Consider the following 21196-nt stretch of genomic DNA (forward strand, 5'->3'; position numbering starts at 1 on the left):
ATACTCACAGCTCTCCAGCTCCAGCGTGCATGTCTGCGAGTCCAAAGGAAAACGACTGAAATCCATGTTGCATGCAGCAGTTACTGTAACCCTGGGGAAAGAAGCAAAGTGTAAATGTCACCAGCTCTATGCATTCTGCAACAAGGCCTGCCATGTCTCATTTGGTTTGTGTGAAAACCCTGTGATGGCAGATATCTGTGCGTGGTGGGAGCTTCCTGTACTCACCTCAGGCTGTATAGGACGTGACCGTCCGGAAACACCCGCAGCATGATGTTGTCAGTGGTGGTGTCATGGATGAAAGACCTCTTGGAGTGGACGAAGAACACATCAGGCACCCAGATTTTCTTCACCAGGCGCCCGTCAAATGTCATGCTCTTGTTGGTGGAGCTTGGGAAGGCAAGCCTCTCGTCCTTCCAGTAGTGCCTTAGATACAGGGTCATGGTGAAGTCCTGAGGGAGGGGTGGGGAGGGGTGACAGAAACAGAAAAAGCCTCTGGATTAAGTCTCACTACGAGGACTCTACTTGCTCGCTGCCTCTGGTTTATTGAATCCCTCTGGGATTACAGTGCTATGACCCGTTGCTGTTGGATTATATGGATTTCTTATAACTAAACATACATGGTCAAGAGAAGTGCTGAACATATGTTAACTAAGCAGTCCACCGCTTTCATTGGTCCTAGATTACCCTTGTCTTCTCACCTCCTTCCCCCTGTTGCTATGCAGGCGGAATAGTCCTGTGTCTGCACTACTCCCCCCGCTAGAGGGATCATCCTCTCCCATCTACCTCATGGTATTACATAAGACCAGATCAGTTAGGAATAATAGCTGCATCAACACATTGTACTCTTGGCACCCACCATAAAAAAATAACTTTGATGTTGCATAAGATGAGTTCAGGGGCATGTCTGAATCCCTCCAAAAACTGTAATGTGTTATACGTTTACTAACGAGAGATGTTTTCAAGTGTCAAATACATTCCCTAATTTACCGACTTGCGTCTGTGGAGGGAAAAGTCTGCTGTGCGTCGGGTGCAAAATAGGAATGATACATGCATCGGTGTACAAAAGCAATTGCGCTGAGTGCAAGATAGGGCCCTTAGTCTCTAAATGCGAGCTAAACTCCAGGGTTTTGCTGCTACAGTCTTAATTTATCTGGTACAACAGTAGGTTATGATGGCTAATGTTGGTTAAAGGTCCCATAGCATGAAAATTACACTTTATGAGTTCCCCCAGCCTGACTATGGTCCCCCAGTGGCTAGAAATGGCGATAGGTGTAAACCGAATGAAAGCTTAGATGGGCCGATCTGGAATCTTCTCCTTATGAGGCCATAAGGAGCAAGGTTGCCTCCCCTTTCTCTGCTTTGCCCGCCCAGAGAATTGTGCCCACCCATGAGAGAGAGACATCATGGCTTTCAAACGAGCAAAGTGGCAGTTGGTCAAGGACACACCCTCACCCTCCACCTTGCCCCTCAATAGCTACAGACACAGAAATGGCACATCCTAAGGAAAGCTCATTGTGGGACTAACTCTAGTGGCAATAATTCTGCACCAAGGCTGAATTTCGGGAAAGAGACTTCAGATCCAGTATTAGGGGACCGCTAAGGTCTATATAAAAGAGACTTCAGATCCAGTATTAGGGGACCACTAAGGTCTATATAAAAGCATCCAAAGAGCACCAAGTCATGTGGATAGACATTACTGTGTAGCTGTCTTCATGACTTTTCTCTACTACTGTTATACTACATTTTAGCATTAACCATGATCTCATAATTTCCACAAAATATTAAGTTGAATTTATTAGCAATAAAACACACTAGTGTCTAAAATGAACTAATAACAAGCCAATTTATGATAAAAATCACTGTGTAATGGTTCACTGACTTTATTACTTTTCTTTACTTTTGCTACTGCTATGCTATATTTTAGCATTCATTATTACCTCATCATGCCACAAAACAGTGTTGAATTCCTTAACAAAAACCACAGCACACTCAGAGGTTCTGGTCTGCTTTCAGTATGGTGGCTAATGTTAGCAAACCTTAGACATGTATTGCTGTGAAAATGACATTACTGAGTCAGTGCTTATGCAGGTTTAATTTATATCCTGAGCTCTACCCAAACAGTTGTAACAAATCAAGGATTAAGGGAATTGAAGTTTCAGCCTGAGACACGTAGAGGAGAAAATCGTCGGCATGAAGGGAAACTTTGTGTTACGTGTTCCCTTTATTTATGTATAAAGGTACTGTTACACGGCTAAGCCAACCTTGGCTGGCAGAGCAAAGGAACACAGCCAACAAAGTCAACCTAGTTCACAACTTCAAACAAACTGTCTCCTCTCCCTGCGTGTTTGCATTTAACGTAAGAATGAGACCTGAGCTCGCATGGATGAGTGTAGGCCTGGCAAACTCGATTCCTTTTAAGGATTCGGATTATTCTGAGTCACTCACTAAACTGATCGAGTTGTGCGAGTCACTTGAGTCACTTGAGTCAGTATTGCTAAATTGCCAGGGAAACTCATTCCTAGTCCATTGTCTCTAACCACTAACATAGTAGGAAGTTCTGTGGATCCACTCGGTGCAGATTCACTATTTCAGATCTGATATATAGGCTTTCAATGTAGACATAGAAACAGGAACGGAGAAATGCCCGCAGGGAATACATTATTATTATTTATTTTATCTATACACCAAACCTATAACCTATAGTCATGATTCATCATGACTCATGGGTCCTCGAGTGAGTCCCATGGTCTGCGAGCTTGCAATGTTTCCGGCTCTGAGTCTGCAGGTCGGGAAGTTCCTATAAGACTGTCTCGGACTGTCTCTGCTCACTTAGTCGCTTGTGTTGACTTGAGAGTTGTGGTTGCCTAAATTATTCTTCTTAGCTTTAAGTTATAAAGCTTTTGGCAGCTAAGATGGCTAGGACTAGTAGTAGCTAATGTTGCAAGAGGTTTGTACAGGTTTAGCTGAGTGTATACTTTACTTCTTAAGAGGGGTTGTGCTGTGTTAAACAGACTCACGCAGCTGCTGTTTCAATTCGCGGTCCGAAACCTGCTAGCTTTGTCCATGCTGTAGTGGATAGTGGACCCCCCCATCTGTCTCATGTGTAATATCAGTTCTGACCCTTATCAAAATCATGGAAATTTAATATAACGTATTAGTTGAAGTGCTGTCCGAAGTAGCTTTATGTATTATTATCCGCATTAAGGATCCAGAACCCAGTGTGAGTTGAGCGCGGGAAGTCTTATTTTTTATACCCTCTATTTATGCCCAAAATCGAGTGATTACATCTCACAGCTAAAGCCAGAGGTACGATGGCCAAGACAAAGTGGAGAGGTCTCAGAGGGCACCCATGGCGAGTACTTTGACTTTATGACTCTTCTCTACTTGTGCTAGTGTTTTACAATATTTTAAATATGAACCAATGGGCTTAGAGCTGAGAGAAATGACAGGGTAGGAAAAATGAGAAGGTATTGAGAGACGGACTAACACATTGTTGGTTTGAGTCTTTCCATGAGATATGTTGATAAAATATACCATCCATATTCTTTAAATTCTCATCTTTGCTTAACCTGTTTACCTTTAAATGAAACAGCAAAAGATTGCTCTGCTGTTAAACTGTTTAGCATCCTGCAGCTTTGTGATATGACATAATGTCATTAAGATCAGCCATAGTCTGGAATCATTGGTTGAACCCCCCCCGCTTTTTTGGATCCTAAACAATTAAACACACAACACTGGGATCCAAATTAAATCTAATCCTTGGTTGTCCTTGCAAACAGGAGCTTACACAACATCAGGACAACAGTTTTGGATCCCAATTTATGGTTCCAGAACAGAAGGTTGATTTAATAATTAAAATTGAATTGAACAACATTACTTAACATGCATTCATACTGACTTTGAGCAAAATAAACAATTCATACCATTGAGCTTTTGTAATTGATTGATTATGCAACTGACCAGCTAAATGACATACTAAAATGTTATATTCATCAGTTCAAAGCACAGAATCCCTCTAATGCCAGTGGCAAAACAAAGACATCTGGTAAGAGTCCAATCAAAAAAGTTGGATTAAGAAGACAAGTGTGAACACAATCTTAGTCACTGTTGTACTCATGTGTCCATTCTCATGCTGTTAATGAAAAATGTTCCTGCCTATTAACTGCTTTGTCTGATGAGAGCTTCTTTCCCCATGTGTTGAAGCACTATGAGCTCATTTGTTAAAGTCAGCGACGGCTGCACGGTCACAGATTTACTGGAGACATTTGCCACCAGTACCATAATCCAGTGGAATAGTAGCATTAATGACATTACATTTTTACTTCTTCCATAATCTCATTACTTTTGAGTTTGTTTTGGTCTTTGCTTTCAAACCTGATTGAATATTAAACTAGAGAGACAGAATAATCTGAGCAATCCTCTATTTTTACGCCCAAACTGAATCTATTTTCACAAATTTTCAGTACCTGCAGCAGATTTTTAGTTCTTTTTGAAGTCAGATTACAGCTGCTACATTATTAGTAATCAATTTGCCCGCAAAGTTACTGTGTACCGTATGGCATTTAACACATTCAAGCCACTTACCATGTCCACCTCTGATATGCTGTCCAAGCTCTCCACCTGCACATCCACTCCAACAGGGACAGCTGGACCTGCAGATAAATATCAAACAGATTAGAGTTTGCTGCACTGTACTGCACAATATTTCAGGCCCATTGACTATCTATATTTGTTTTGTTACATCATAGTGCAGACTTGGATCAAGATTTGGAAGACGAATATCCTAAAGTACAGGACCTGTATGACCTACTGTTTTATGCAAAGAGGAATGTCATACCTATGTGGAACAGGACAAATGGTTTATTTCAATAATTTTACATATTTTAACCAGGTAGGTCTAAAGAGGTACAAGTGGCTTCACCAACCCTATCTCCTGACAGAATGTTGAAGTTGGACCATTCTGTAAAACCCCAGATTGCATTCAACGACAATGTTTTTAACATCCACTGCCAACCTTTTTAAAAATGTATCTTCTGACAATATCTCAACGACAACAACAATATTGCTTTGGTAAGAAACAGATTGTGGTGATAGCTAACAAACTGTAAACTAAGGAGAGATGGTCGAGGTTAGGTTTTAGGTTAAAGAAAAGGGAAGATTAACTGTTGGATGTTAACTGGGTGCAAACTCTTGTCTCTCACATGAAAGTCTAAAGTGTTATATGTTTATACACCACCCTGACCTCCACACCCTGACCCACCGCCTACTTTCAGCCTCAATGCATAAAGGGCACACTGCTTCCTGCATTGGCACTAACTCTTGGGACTGGACCTAAATTATACACTTCAGAATTATCAACCAACAGGCGATGTTGGTTTCTTTAAATCATGATCATAACCTTAACCAAGGACTTTGAGTTGCCTAAACTCAAGCAAACATTAACCACAGAGGTAGGAGATCAGAAAATGCAATTTTTTATAATGGTAATATGATAATATAATGGTCTGTTTTGGAAGGTGCAGAAATACAACTTACACTATTTTGTCATTTACATACAAGGACTTAAAATCTTTAAAAGGATTAAAATCTAAGGGACGGACTGCCATGAAAGTTAATGAGCACATTCATGTTCCACAGAGGATTTTTCTGACAATGTTTGTTTAAGAAGTGTAACATGAGTGAGTGGACATGAACAGCAGGAAATTGAGGTGAAGACATGCCTCCACGAGCTGAAAATGTTTCAACTTCAGCAAGAAATGTGAGCTTATCACTTCCCCTGAGGTTTCATGACTTCACTTCATTAATGTATGCAGTCAAGAGGAAAAGGAGAGAGAGTGGAGGAGAAATGGTGCATTGATTTCTAACAAGATATAGAGTTGGTACATCTGCATCTTACACTGATTTGAAGATTTGACTGATCGCTTTTAAGGCTTTTCATAGCCTTGCACCCAGCTATATCTCTAAACTCCTTGTACCATATATGCCAGTAAGTATTTTGAGATGAGTATTTTGGGCAGAGGTCTTTTGTCTGTTCCAGAGGCCCTGCTGAAAAATAAAAGGGACAGTGCGTTTGCAGTCAGGGCCCTGAGGCTCGGGGACAATCTTCCACAAGGATATTAGGTCTGCTGAGTCAGTGATCTCTTTTAAGTGCCTTCTTAAAACTACTTTTATTGTAGAGCCTTTCCTGATTTTATTTAAGCTTGGACCTACTTTGAACTGTCATTTTATTTCATTTAAAATGTTTTTACTATTCTAACCTACACTGTATGGGAATGTATACACCTCTTTTTTTAGTTTAAGTTTATGTTATTAGTTTTAAAAACCTGTTTTTGTTTTTATGACTTTTTTTAATTTTTGTTTTGTGAAGCACTTTGTAGATTTTGAAAAGTGCTCTATGAATAAAGATTATTATTATGGTTTGGCTGTTTGAGGGAAATTAACATGGACTGCAAAAACACTCCATCTGTGAAATTTGTGCAAATAAAGTGAGGTGAAATGTTTCATTGTGTTCAATCTTAACACATTTACAGTGTTAAAGAGATTTCTTTTAAACTTGCAATAACTTTTTTTGCCCTCGACATTAATAGCAAAACACATTCACACACCATTCTGTCACTTGTGTATGAAAGGCACATTGACTGCTGTATTATTGTTAATCTGAGCAGCAGTGGATGCCAGCCTTACGTAACTGGTGGCACAGCAAAGCTGCTACCTGGAAGGGGGGATATCAACTCATGCCCATTTCCAGCTGTCAGCAGAGTGTCCTCCCTACTCTTACTCACACCATATGCCACATATCACGTGCCAGATTCAGCAAAGCTTGTGCTGACATGTTGCCTCAGTGGACATAACACCAGACACCTGCTGTGAAAAAAGCCTGGACCAGCGGTGCTGATGGAGCGGGATGGCTGTTATTTTGCTGCATTTCAGTCCCCTATGCAGCTGGGTCACATGGGGCCACAGACAGAACCCATTCTGAGCTGAATTGCACTGTGAGGACACAGGAATGGTAAAAAAAAAAAAGTCATTCAGTCCAGAAGAGGGATGTAGCTGTGTAGTTTCCCAAAATAACAGGGTATGGCAGCCTGTTTTCTGTGCTTCAATGTTCAAAATGTTGGCCACAAATTGAGGCTGATAAAGTGAAGTTTGTGTGTGTTCAAGCACGACAATTAGGCATACATGAAATGTCCTGTGTGTGGTTTTCTAGAAGATTTCCGTTTTCTATTTTGGGCTGACGGCATCAGCGAATTATTCCATGTCACTGATTATCAGATGAGACCCATGAATGCGTCATAGCAATGCTCCACATCATAATTCCTGTTGGCCCTTGTAGCTCTCAGTAGCACTTCCGTGTCTTTTCAAATGGGGCATGAAGCAAGATTGCGCCATCCAGTGTTTTCCCCCTGACCTCATGGTCCCATAAACATGAACACCACACAACATCACAGAGGAGCAAACACTATAAAAAAGCCTGTTTATGGGCACACGTAGCACGCAGAACAGGCATATTGATAGTTTCACGGTTCTGCTTTCCTGAGAGCTCTACTAAACCCCAACGGCCTCACTCAATACCACGCATTACGCTTTAAAATGGAATTATCGTCAAAGCATAGAAGCAAAAACAAAAGCACATAATCCGTACGTATTCAAAACGTGACATAAAAGCAAACATTTGATTAGCTACATGTGGGGATTTATCCAGCTTCTGAATTTTTTATCAGGCTAATTATTTGAGTCACTGTGTGTATAGACTTTCATTTCTCCCTGTGGCTAGAACTTCATAATGTCTCTAATTAAGAAAGTTACACTTGTACTGTAGGCTACAAAATGATCATTAATCTAAGAAATAATGGATGTCAGGTTTGGGGAGGGATTGTTTTTGATGTGTGCCAGCAGATGTTCAGGCATATTAAAGTATTAGGCAACAGGGGAATGATTCACTTGTGGAGGCAATTTCCTAAGTTTTTTCATCCTGTTTTTACTGCTAATCTAATGAAACGTTGTATTTCTGAGCAGGCAAGTAGAAATAAAGAAATAAAATGTCAACCATTAAAGGCCTGAGGAAAACACTAGCTGTGTTGCCCCTTTTTCCCCAGCTCGTTATGCATGTGCAGACTCCTTCCCATATACCGTGCACACAGCAGACTACACTTGGCAACTTCGTCAAAATTTGCCGATAATAAATAGTAAAAAATCCTCAGACAGTTCTCCTAGGGATGTTTGCAGTGTGTGAAATTAATTTTTAACAGTGTGTGAAATTAGTTTGTGGTATCGTATATTTCACGTACGGCCCATCTAATAGATAGGTATACAGGATTAGGTAATAATCGTCACCGTAAACACAATGGAGGGAAAAAGTTATGGAGGTTTACCACATGGAAAGTATAACCACAAGGTTACAACTAAAAACAGAAATATTTCGGACTAAATGGTCTTCGATTATAAAATGCTTTTTCAAATGATGTAACCTAAGTATAAGTGAAACAATTTATGTGAATGCTTACTTAAATGTGAACACTATTATTTAATTATTATTATTATTATTATGTATTTATTTATTTTTTGTCTGTGCTTATTTAGTTTTTTTTAATTGTTTACATTTGTCTCTTCCTTGTGTTGCTGGAGGAATATCGCTCATCCCTGCGAACTATGAGTGGGTGTTAAGGTGATGCTGAAATCCCTGGACTTCAACGTTTTTTAAGCCAAGTAATGGACTGTTCTTATATAGCGCTTTTCTAGTCTCAACGGCTTTAACATTGTACAGGAACCATTCACCATTCACACACATTCACACACTGTGGCCGAGGCTGCCGTACAAGGTGCCACCTGCTCATCAGATACTCATTCACACACATTTACACTCTGATGCGCAGCATCGGGGGCAACTCGGGGTTCAGCGTCTGGCCCAAGGACACTTCGACATGGGACTGCAGGGCCAAGGATTGAACCACCAACCATCCGAGTGGCAGGCAACCGCTCTACCACTGAGCCACAGCCGCCAAGGACCCCTTAGCTGAAATAGAGACGGATCAGGGAACCCCTACTACATATATTGTATAAAATGAAGTTGCATATTAATCTGGTCCTACAATAAATTTTAGGGCAGCCTAAAGCATTTATAGATACCCTTTTTTTTGCATAGATACTAAGCTATTCAAATAGCCTTAAAACTGTTGGCATGATTTTATAAATCATGTTTTAATTAGTGACTACATTATTGGCCAGTAAGCCTATCATCACTGGGGATTTATATTTGCTAATAATAGGTTGAAATCATGTTAAGACATTTAAATTTTGAAACGACTTTGAAAGATTAACAATAATTTGGAGGCCCCCCTGCAGCGACTCTGAGGACCCCCTAGGGGTCCAGGACCCCCTGTTGAAGATCCCTGCCCTAAGACGTTTATGCCTGTATTGTGTCTCTGAACAGTTGACTATACTGTTTGATTGCAAAGGAAATAAAAAGAAGTTAAAAATGAATCGCCTTCATCACCTTAATGCCCTTATCATTTCTGTCGATACTGAGATTTAGTGGAACATATTCTCTAAAAAACTTGTGCTTAGTCAAATCGCAACCAACAAAACCAAAACTACTTCTACTAACTATCTGCATGGCTGGGCTGCCCTAGGGTCCTGAACCACATGGGGCCCTATAGCTCAAGGGGCCCTGAAAGCCCCAGGTTAACTGAGCAAGTTGATGTGTCCAGGTTTAAAGATATATCTATCTTTAAGATTTCTGCCTCCACCCCATACATTAAGGGGGAATGGATTTTTGTATGTGTGCTGCTCACAAATCATGTTCACACTGAAGCCATAACTAGACAATGCTTAATTTTAAGGGTTCACAAGCCATAAATGCTGGGAACCACTGATATAGGGAACAGTGAATGACTTAACAAGGGAGTGATTTCGGGCACTGCCAGTCTGTGTGAATTGATCCTTTTTGCTTCTGTGTTTTGCATTAAAGTAATTCTTGACACAGATATTCTTTTGCGGCAGTTTCTTTAAGGATAAGACTATATTGAACGTTATTACAGAAAGATATCTCTGATTACAGCTGCACTTTGCAGGGAGTCTTTTTTGTTCTTGAACTTATTGATGCCTTTCACAGATGGTCGTTATGTAATTTCTACAAATGTGTCTAGAGGGAGAAAAACACCCTATCCATTCCACCTAATGAAGCTGGACTGCTCCTCTTTTCATGTATTAGCAACTATAAATCCACTGTTGGTTTACCCTGGCTAGATTAGACACTATACTGCTGAGGCTATAAAGAAATCCAAGTGAAAGGATGCATTTGGCAGAGGGTTCTTCGGAATCCTGTGGGTGGAATGAGGGTAAAAAAAAAAAGCCGTCTCTTTAATGCAAATGTGACTAATGCATGGCAGGTCTATCCACCCCATTAGATGTTGTTTCTTTTTTAAACCCGAGGCAGACAGGAAGGAGAAGCTCCATAAATAGATGTACCCAAGAAATCACAACTTGATGTGATGACAAGTATTCCATCCAAACAAATGTCTTCTTCCCTTTCAAAATGTACAGCTCCACCTGCACACTTTTGATTACACAAACCTAATCCACTGTTGCTCTTTTAGGCATACTGTAGAAGCAGAAGAATCTAAACCAAACAATTAACATTTTTCTCTTCAATATCTTTGTTCTCTGGGTATGGGATCAAAACATAGCAGTTTATTGTGTACATTTGGACAATACAATACTCCACAGTCAGGATTTGTCTGATTGTGACTTGGGAATTTTCTCCCTATGTGAACATCCCATTGGCACGTGACAGCGTCGTCCTCGATAATTTTCCAGAAGAGGCCGTGTAAGAGGCTTTCATTAGTAACACTGCAGTCACTCCTTTTGAAGCCAGGAGGAACCACAGCAGCTGCTACACACACACTTTTTCCTCAGCCAAATCAACGCATGGCAGTCTGCTGTGTGCAGCTTCTGATGATGTTTGAAGAAGACAATCACATTCTTTTTCTTCTGCTGCTGCAGAAGCTGCCCGCGCCGGCTAACCAAAGCTGACAGACACAATAGAAAAAGCGGTCCTCAGTGGGATCCACGCTCCCATCTGTGGCTGCAACTGTAGTCCCAGAGCAGCATGAAATTCACTGTGAGGCGTTTCATTTATCTCGCCACCTCCTCCTGTGCTTCATCAGGACCCGTTAATGCTAAATACAAGAGAATGGGACTGAATGGTTCAACAAATAAGCTTCTTATTTTTAATTGCCTCCCCAAATCCCAGCAGCAGTGCCATTTTCCTGACATTCAAGGTTGTAAAGCATGGACACACACAACGCCCAGTGACTTTTGCTTGGGCCCAACACGTGAGTGAGTAGTGTCAGTGCTGAAAAATGCAAAAAATGGTCAATGGTAAAGCCAATGGTCAAGAACTAGTAGCGTCGTCCCACATCGCCCCAAGTCGCCTTTGTCTTGGCTAAAAATTAGCACTGAGACTACAGCCGACGGCTAAGTACCACATACGCATGCGTGCAAGGAAATAACTCTACGTACCAGCAGGCGGTTTCCACCCACCTAACATGATGAGGTTGTCACTCTGGCGATGTGCTTTCCTACGATTTGACAAGATCTTGTCAAATTGTTGCATTTTCCTAATTGTCACTTCTAGTCCCTTTGTCAAGTTTCTTTGTTTAGTTGGTTTCATGTTTCTGTTGGTTTTCCCATTTCCTGTTTTATTTTGAAGTCTGTCTTTTCTCCCTAGTCTTGTCTGGTTTTACTTCCTGTCTTTTGGTTTTCTTGCCTTTGTGATTGTCTGATGTGTTTCCCCTGTTTCCCAGTCCTTGTGTCACCTGCCTCTTGTTACCTCGTTACCTCTTGTATTTAGTCTCTGTGTTTCCCTTGTCTGTTGTCGGATTGTCTTGTTATGTTTGCTGTGCGGTCTGGTCCTGTGGTCCCCGGCGTGTATTTCCTAGTGGTGGGCAGATCGAGGCTTCGTGAAACAATGAAACAGTTGAAGCAAATGTGCCATATTGTGTCGAGGCTTCGAAACAATCCGACACCCGTCTCAACGATGACACCTAGTGGTCACTTGCAGGTGTTGATCTGAAACAACCTTGACAATGAGCCATTAAAAAAAGAATTTATTATTTTATTTTTGTAATATGTGAAGCTGTTAAGGCTTGTAGGCTCCTCACTGTGCATAATGTTATTTTGGTCATGAATAATTAATATTAATAAAAAATCAAGCCACAATGTCTCACTTTTTTATAGATTTTTATTCCAAAATATGAATTGCTCTGCTGTGGAAGGACTTAGCCTACTTCTTTTTTTACCCATAATTTCTCCAGCCTTTGAAAAAATCCTCTCACAAGGGACACTTGTTGCTGGCATGCAAAGATATTTTTTAGCAAGGACATACAAATGAGGAAAGATTACTGCTCTCTCTTTCCAGTAAGTTAGGGGCTCATGAGTTCTGGGCAAAAACGCATCGTTGAGGTATTTTTTCACTTCCACTGTGGCATCAGCTGTAGCATTGTGTATCATCTGGGTTTCACGGATAAGATCATCAAAACGTTCCCATAAACTGTCCTGTGTTTCTACTGGTGTTGATGTTGATTATTATGGGCCTGATGTTGACATTCGTGGCTCTGAATGAAAACGGAGTTTCCATTTTTATCTATCTATCTATCTATCTATGTGGGTCTGGCTTGTCAGGCTACTGAGGAGCAGTCAACCATATAGTCCTCATAAATCCACCGTATTTAAAATTCCAACACAAAGAAAGCAGAAGGAAACGGAAAATACATGTATACGGCGTAATGTCCTGCAGCACCGGAGCAATCCTGGAAGTGGAACGCAAAGATTAAAGACTAGCGTGGCATCCACATTCACTATACATTCATGTTCTACAAAGGGTGAACCTAATCTAATCCTGTTGGTGTGTGTGAAATCACTCAGAAAACACACTTCTTCAAAGACACAAGAACAAATAATTCTATATTGTTAATTTTTATTAAGACATCCACAATTCATAGTTTTTGTTGATTTGATTTTATAGTTCCTCATTCTCGTTGTCACTGACATGATCACTGACTACAAGCAGCGGCATGTCTCTTAAAGCTAACAGAGCTTACCTGCGAAGGCGGGCCTCATGGTAAAGTCATGCTCGTCTATGCGCAGAAGGTGGGTGGTCTTCATCTTTCGGGCTTTGGTTCCATCTGCAACCTTCTTTGACAGAGGACTGGCAACAGACAAGCAGACAGAGAGTTGCCGTTAGAGTTTGGTCACTGTAGATTTTATCGATTGTTACTCACACACATTTGTTTTTTTCAGGAACACATAGAATATCAGCAGACTTATACTTTATAATTACAAGAGTGGAGGTAGGGGAAGGCAAGAGCAAGTTTGCTTATGCTTTCTACTTCCTAACAAAAGAAGCACTGAACAGTTCAGGTTACCAGGTTGAATGAAATGTTCTTTCTGTGATTTTTAATTGGAGGTCATAGTTGTTCTGTAAATTTGCATGAGACAAACCAAATGAAGCTCAGTGTAAATTCTTTCAGGAAGACTATACTATACTTAACATTTCTCTCTCTCCCATCCTTATCATCCGCACTGTCCCCAGCTGAATGTGGGCGTTTACTCTTTCAGTTAAAGGTCCCATGGCATGAAGATTTCACTTTAATATGTGTGCCCCCAGCCTGCCTATGGTCCCCCAGTGACTAGAAATGGCGATAGGTGTAAACCGAGCCCTGGGTATCCTGCTCTGCCTTTGAGAAAATGAAAGCTCAGATGGGCCGATCTGGAATCTTACTCCTTATGAGGTCATAAGGAGCAAGGTTACCTCCCCTTTCTCTGCTTTGCCCGCCCAGAGAATTGTGCCCACCCATGAGAGAGAGACATCATGGCTTTCAAACAAGCAAAGTGGCAGTTGGTCAAGGCTGCACCCTCACCCTCCTACTCAATAGCTACAGACACAGAAATGGCACATACTAAGGAAAGCTCATTGTGGGACTGGCTCTAGTGGCTGTAATTCTGCACCAAGGCTGAATTTTGGAAAAGAGACTTCAGATACAGTATTAGGGGACCTCTAAGGTCTATCTAAAAGCATCCAAAGAGCACCATGTCATGGGACCTTTAAACCAACCAGATTTGCCACAATCTCCATGAGCTGTCGTGTTGTTGCATTGAAACTTTAAATCTGTTTTAATCTCTGCTGTTGCCAGTTATCATTCCAGGCTAAATTGATGCAACCCTCCTCCAACCCATTCACCTCCAGTTCTCATTATTCCCAACACCAAGGGTTCCTCCATCAGAATCTCCGCTTCACATCACATCCATCAAGGCTTCCTTTATCTCTTCATCACCTCCACCAGTGTCTAGACTCCATTGGGGGGATATTCCTATACCCCTTATAAATTAACATTGCGATGGAGTCTAATCGCCAAAGACTCTAATCATGTCAACCTATCATGCACCGTGTTCATTAAACTATTTCACTCTTAAATGAAGTCTCTCCTGATTGAATTGGTTTAGAAATAAGAATATGATTTGGCTTAGATAAGGGCCCTTAAAAGTTAAAAACTTGTGCCGAAATGTCTCTAAAGTAGTGCTGAAAAAAATAGTAGATTCGTCAATTAATTAGTAATCAGCAACAACTGTATCTTCTTTATCATTTTCTAAACAAAAAGGCAAAAGGAAAGCTCTGGTTCCAGCTTCTCAAAAAGGAACATTTGCTGGTTTTCTGAGTCTTCTATCATTGTAAATTATATATCATCAGTATCGGACTGTTGTTTCAATTTAACACGCAATTTGGACAGCTCGACACGGGCTCTGGTAAAGTGAAAGACCAAAGATCAAATTTAAGACAAAACAATGAAAGGAGAAAATAATAGGAAGCTTCATCAATAATGGAAATTTGCAGTCCTACGTTGCAGGGCCTTCTTTTTTTTTTTTTTTTTTTTTTTTTTAGTTGTGCCTGCCCGTTCAAAACGTGCCTGTGTGGGACGGGCCGATTGCTTGGGCTCTTGTATTGCTGCTTGTAGCTTTCTTAACTACATTTTACTGTTGTCTTTTTTGTCAACTATATTGCATGTTTATATTACCACAGTCAGTTTCTTAATGACGGCGGTGTTGTCATAGTCTCCTCATTATTATTATTTTTTTAAGATTATATTTTTGTCATATCTCGAAAGAACGAGATCCAGGGTACAAGAGGCCAAAATGGGTTTCCTCAGGAGGGTGGCTGGCGTCTCCCTTAGAGATAGGGTGAGAAGCTCAGTCATCCGTGAGGAGCTCGGAGAGAGCCGCTGCTCCGCCAGCGTCGAAAGGAGCCAGTTGAGGTGGTTCGGGCATCTGGTAAGGATGCCCCCTGGGCGCCTCCCTAGGGAGGTGTTCCAGGCACGTCCAGCTGGGAGGAGGCCTCGGGGAAGACCCAGGACTAGGTGGAGGGATTATATCTCCAACCTGGCCTGGGAACGCCTTGGGATCCCCCAGTCGGAGCTGGTTAATGTTGCTCAGGTTTGGGGTCCCCTGCTGGAGCTGCTCCCCCCGCGACCCGTCACCGGATAAGCGGACAAAGATGGATGGATATTTTTGGGGCTTTTCCCTTTATCATACAGTGGCAGTGGACAGCAGTGGCAATTTTAGACCCTTTTAGGGTGGTTCAAGCCCTTCTAAATTTCATCTCAGCCCCGTTAAAAATTATAATAAAAAACAAATGATTATTGAATCAATTTTACTGCTTCAAGTTAGAGTTTGCGAACTTGTCTGTTAATAACGGAGGGCAAACAATTACAGGTTCAAAGAAACAGGTTTTAATATCCTGTCATCAATGCTATGCACCTGTAACCCAGTCAAGGCAAGTTTTATTTTCTATTTATTTATTGTTTACACCTCATTATCATTTCATTTGATTCTGGTAGTCCATAAAGGGACTTTCGTAGTTTTTTCATAGGTTCAATATTTTATATTTATGTTATACTGTTGTAAGAATGAATACATATATTTATTGTTATCCAATGAAATTACTGATTTAGCAGGCAACACTTTTGCAAGGCACTGTATCACATTCTCATTAGGGGCTGATTCTAGAATCACCTTTGGTGGACGGGCTAGAAAGGGAGAGAGAGAGACGACACGCTGCAAAGGGCAGCAGCTTGGATTCGAACCCGCGCCGCTGCAGGACTCAGCCAACGTGGGGCAAATGCTCTTACAGGGTGAGCTAGAGGCCCCCCCGTAGTCTTGTCATTGCTATCTTTCAACATATTCTCACTCCCATCTCGTAAAAAACGGACGCTTGGTCAGGTGCCTTTGTCGTTGTTATTTACGCTAAAAGTCTCCTTTAGCGTCGTATAACACGCTTTAACTAAACGTGCTTGGTCGGGACTATTGGTGTCCCTTTTGACGCAGTTAGGTTAAGGAAAAGCTCGGGGGTTGGCTTACGTTTCAGTGACTCGTGGGAAAAACGGGATGGTTAAGGTCACACGCGGGACACGAACCCCGGTCTCCTGGGTGAAAGTCCCGTTTTTGACCCATCCACCACCCCGAGCAACCTCCCTACATGGAATAGGCTAAGTGACTTGACAGTAATAAAGTAACATTAAAGTACGGATTTAATTAGCGGCGGTATTTTGCGGAGGGTAATGTGCACTTAAACAAGCGGACCCAGGGTGAGTCTGAGTGAGACGGAGGAAGACAGCTCTCTTTGCCCAGTCAGGCTCTGAGACGGTGTTTTCTTCCTTCCTTCTGTAGAAGTTGTGAATTTACAGCTCACAGCAACTTGATACGATCTAGTGTCTGGCTTTTGTTTGATATCTAGTGTCGGCCAAAAATGCCTTTTAGTGTTTTTCCTCTTAGCTAAATGCTCCAGGTGACTTTAATCTGGGCTTTTATTGTGAAGGGTCGACACGGAAGAGTCAGCGTTATGGGCAGCATTTTGTTTCCTCAACCTTTTTTTTCTCAAGCTTAATTGTGCCGTCGTTTAGTTTCATTCACAGTTTATTATTACCCAATATCCAACGCTGTCCAAACATCTCCAAATTCCAAACGCTAAGTTCACTGGGTACTCAGGAAGCCAAGTGTGAAGTAGTCAGATCCTTTACTTAAGTAGAAGTACTAATACCACACTACAAAAAATACTCTTTTACAAGTTAAAGTCCTGCATTGAAAATGTTACTTAAGTAAAAGTATGTAAGTATCATCAGGACAATGTACTTAAAGTATTAAAAGTAAAAGTACTCAACGGCTCTTTAATGTTTAATTTATTATACTGCACTGTAACTTTTATTCACATATTTTATCTCTCAGTTCTTTGGGGTTCTAGTTAGATCAATTAATAGAATTGAATTTATGATTTTCCAGTGAGTTTTTGCAGAAACGGACATATTTCTGATTATTTCTTTGAAACGGGTGTGACAATAGATTACAGAAGAGACAACAAAGTTAGTTTGATAACTAACTGAAGGTTCTGAATACCAAAACAATTACAATTGAACAGAAATAGTCTGAGAAACTATTAAATTAAGAATAAAATAAGACCTGAAGACCGTTCCGGGTTTTGCAAGGTTTGCCGAAGAAAAGAACTAAGCCTTGTGGTGACGACTGCATTGAAAAAGAAAAAGAGTATACTAAAGCTTCTGTAACTATGGGGAATGAAACCTCCATGTGAAGCATCAGGACCCATTTTTGGTGAGGTGAACCAGAGATATGGACCGAACTGCTTGAAATGTCTGACATATTGGTCCTTTCTTTAATTAACCTATTTTATCTGCTTTTATATGTTTAACTGTTTTAACTGCTCTTTATTCGCGTATTTATCTCTCAGTTCTTTAAATTCTTATACTGCACTGTAAATTTTATTCTTGTCTTTTAAATTGTTTTTAATTGTTTTCTAACTGCTCTTTCATGTTTTATGTAAAGCACTTTGAATTGCCCTGTTGCTGAAATGTGCTATATAAATAAAGCAAATAACCTTGCCTTGCCTTGCCAATGCAAAAACATCCTCACATTTTAGAAACTGGAAACGATCCAAACTGTTGTGTGTTTAATGGTCTAATCAATTACTTGTAGGTCGTTATATTGTTGGCTAGTTTAATTTATAATAAAACATCCGATTTTATTAACTACATGTCTTTTGTGTGCAAAAATCTTAATGTGTTAAGTAACTAGTATCTAAAGCTGTCAGATGAATTTCGTGGAGTAAAAAGTACAATATTTCTCTATGAAATGTAGCGGAGTAGAAGTAGAAAGTGGAATGAATAAAAAAGACTCAAGGAAAGTACAAGTACCTCAACATTTTTACTTAAGTACAATACTTGAGTAAATGTACTTAGTTACATTCCACCTCTGGATCAGATGAACAGTTCTCGAGATATTTGAAAGACAACGGACATGCTTTACAGTTAGAAGATGGAATAAAGCATTACCTGGTCCTATGGATGTGCCATTTAAGTCAACATTAAATAACCAAATAAATACATACGTAAATACACAAATAAATATGCCTCTGAAATAAATCCCAAACAAATAAATGAGGCAATAAATATAAAAATGCATGCACATATAAATATATAAATGAAGCAACGTAGCTTAATAAATGATTATTTCATAATTCCATATCTATTTATTACAGGGGATTTTTATTTCCTAATGACATATTTATTTCCAAGCATTCTTCATTTCCAGCTGATACATTCACATGAATAGGGCATGGTTTCTCACAGATTTAAACCAAAGCAACAGCACAAGAATTAGTCAGCTAGCACACCCTGTGGCCCCGCCCGCCTTACTCCATGCAGAGTGGGAGGGACCGCGGGGTGCGATGGCTAGCTAAATCTCGTCTCATGTAAGGTCTGATAGACATTAAATTCATCAAATTTAGTGATCCAAGCTACTTTCCAAGCTACGGCAGCTGTCATAATTTGCAGAGACAGACCTTCAGCAGCTGTAGCGACTCATATTCAGCAAGAATGTTTCCTCAACAATTTTTTCTCAAGCTTAATTGTTCCGTCGTTTAGTTTCATTCACAGTTTATTATTACCCAATATCCAACGTTGTCCAAACATCTCCAAATTCCAAACGCTAAGTTCATTGGGTACTCAGGAAGCCAAGTGTAAAGTAGTCAGATCCTTTACTTAAGTAGAAGTACTAATACCACACTACAAAAAATACTCCTTTACAAGTAAAAGTCCTGCATTGAAAATGTTACTTAAGTAAAAGTATGTAAGTACCATCAGGACAATGTACTTAAAGTATTAAAAGTAAAAGTACTCAATTGCTCTTTAATGTTTAATTTCTTATATTATATATTTTTTTAATTTCTATTTGTTTAAGACCCAGGGCCCGGGGCTGATCCCTGAGCGGCCCAACTTCAAAAATAAGATAAAATAATAATGAAATGTGGAATTATGAAATAACATCCCCTAAGAGATAAATAAAAGTAGCCATGGGCACCCAGATAGCTCAGTTGGTAGAGCAGGCGCCCTCACATATTGAGGTTTACTCCTCGAAGCAGCGGGCACGGGTTTGACTCCGACCTGCGTCCCTTTGCTGCAGGTCATTCCCCCCCTCCCCCCTTTCTCCCCCTTCATGTCTTCAGCTGTCCTGTAAAATAAAGGCCTAAAAATGCCACAAAAAAAAATTAAATAAAAGTAGTCCTGTTTTAAATAAACGCCTATGTATTTATTTATTGAACTATAGTGACTCATTTATACATTCATATGTATTTATTTATATATGTATTGCCTCATTTAAATCCTATTTATTATAGGAATTATTTCATTTGACTATTTATCTATTTATTTCATAGGCATTCTTATGTATGTATTTATTAGTTTAATATTGACTTAAATTGCATTCCATATTGTACTGCTACAGCTAGGCAAAGACATACAATCCATGTTTTGCTAGTAGCCTACTAGAAATTTATGGACGGGAAAAAAACCACCGATGTTGCTGAGGGACGTTTGGCAGAAGTGTGACAGTCAGGGGGAAAATACCAGCCACCAGGGGCGATTCTAGAATCAGACCTTTAAGGGGGGGGCCCAGCCCCTAATGAAATGTGACACGGATACAGTGCCTTGCAAAAGTGTTGCCTGCTAAATCAGTAATTTCACAGGATAACAATGACGATATGTATTTATTATTACAACAGTGTAAGATAAATGCAAAAATAATGAACATATGAAAAAAACTACAAAAGTCCCTTTATGGACTACCAGAATCAAATGAAATGATAATGAGGTGTAAACAATAAATAAATAGAAAATAAAACTTCCCTTGACTGGGTTACAGGTGCATAGCATTGATGACAGCAACACAAGATATTAAAACCTGTTTCTTTGAACCTGTAATTGTTTGCCCTCCGTTACTGACAGACAAGTTCGCAAACTCTAACTTGAAGCACTAAAATTGATTAAATAATCATTTGTTTTTTATTATTATAATTTCTAGGGGGGCTTGAACCCCCCCTAAAAAAGGTCTAAAATCGCCACTGCCAGCCAAAAAAAAATAAAAAATAAAAAAGGCTTGAAGAGAATACACATCCTAAAATCTCTCTGTTTGGAGTCCCTCATGTTCCCGTCAAGGCAATCCTAGTAAAGAACCTACATTCAGCGGAAAAAATACTGTAACTCGATGGAAGGGCTTTCTTTGCTGTTGTGAATGTGGACACATGCAGAAGTTTTAAACGCAGTAAACGACAACGGGTCGCTGCGCTCTATAGCTGCTCTGTTCCCACCGTTTGGTCCCCCCCCCCAAATAGCGATGTGACGGCGGTATAATATCAGTTACCAAAGCCGATCACCCCACAGAATGATCTACGCAAGAAATGAAGTGAAGGGAAAATCCGCAAAGCTGCTGCTCTGCCTAAACTTAATTGTCTCTCAATCTCTAACAACCCAGTAGCACGCTTGCTGTCAAACCAAGACAAGCGTTAATTGGTCCATTGCACAGAGTTGTGCGGAAATGTGAGTTCTTAGAGGTAGCCTATGATGTGATTTCCCCCCCTGCTCTCCTGCTGGATATTTATCCTAGGACGATCTATGGATTTCAGAGTTCACATATCACTTTAATCGACATAAAAATAAGGAAAGTTTATCAGTACTTACGTGCCTGGCTTGTGATTCTCCGCCGGCGCGGACCACCGCTTTTTCCTACTTTTGGGTCTCTTGCACTCCCCGAGCAGGATCAAACACAGAAGTAAAAACAGAAACCTGGCGTAACACGGCAT

At 40.4% G+C, this 21196-nt stretch overlaps 1 protein-coding gene across 1 annotated transcript in view; it reads right to left on the reverse strand.

The window, feature by feature from the left end:
* LOC114573466 (gamma-aminobutyric acid receptor subunit rho-2) overlaps nucleotides 1–21196 on the reverse strand; it is a 38015-nt gene extending 16819 nt beyond the window's left edge. The window contains exons 1-5 of the mRNA XM_028605684.1: nucleotides 21075–21196; nucleotides 13101–13207; nucleotides 4585–4652; nucleotides 226–449; nucleotides 9–91 (exon numbers count right to left, since the gene is read on the reverse strand). Of these exons, the coding sequence (XP_028461485.1) occupies nucleotides 9–91; nucleotides 226–449; nucleotides 4585–4652; nucleotides 13101–13207; nucleotides 21075–21196 (604 nt within the window). The remainder of the gene's footprint in view (nucleotides 1–8; nucleotides 92–225; nucleotides 450–4584; nucleotides 4653–13100; nucleotides 13208–21074) is intronic.

The sequence above is a fragment of the Perca flavescens genome, chromosome 18 (assembly GCF_004354835.1).
Source record: "Perca flavescens isolate YP-PL-M2 chromosome 18, PFLA_1.0, whole genome shotgun sequence".
NCBI lineage: Eukaryota > Metazoa > Chordata > Actinopteri > Perciformes > Percidae > Perca > Perca flavescens.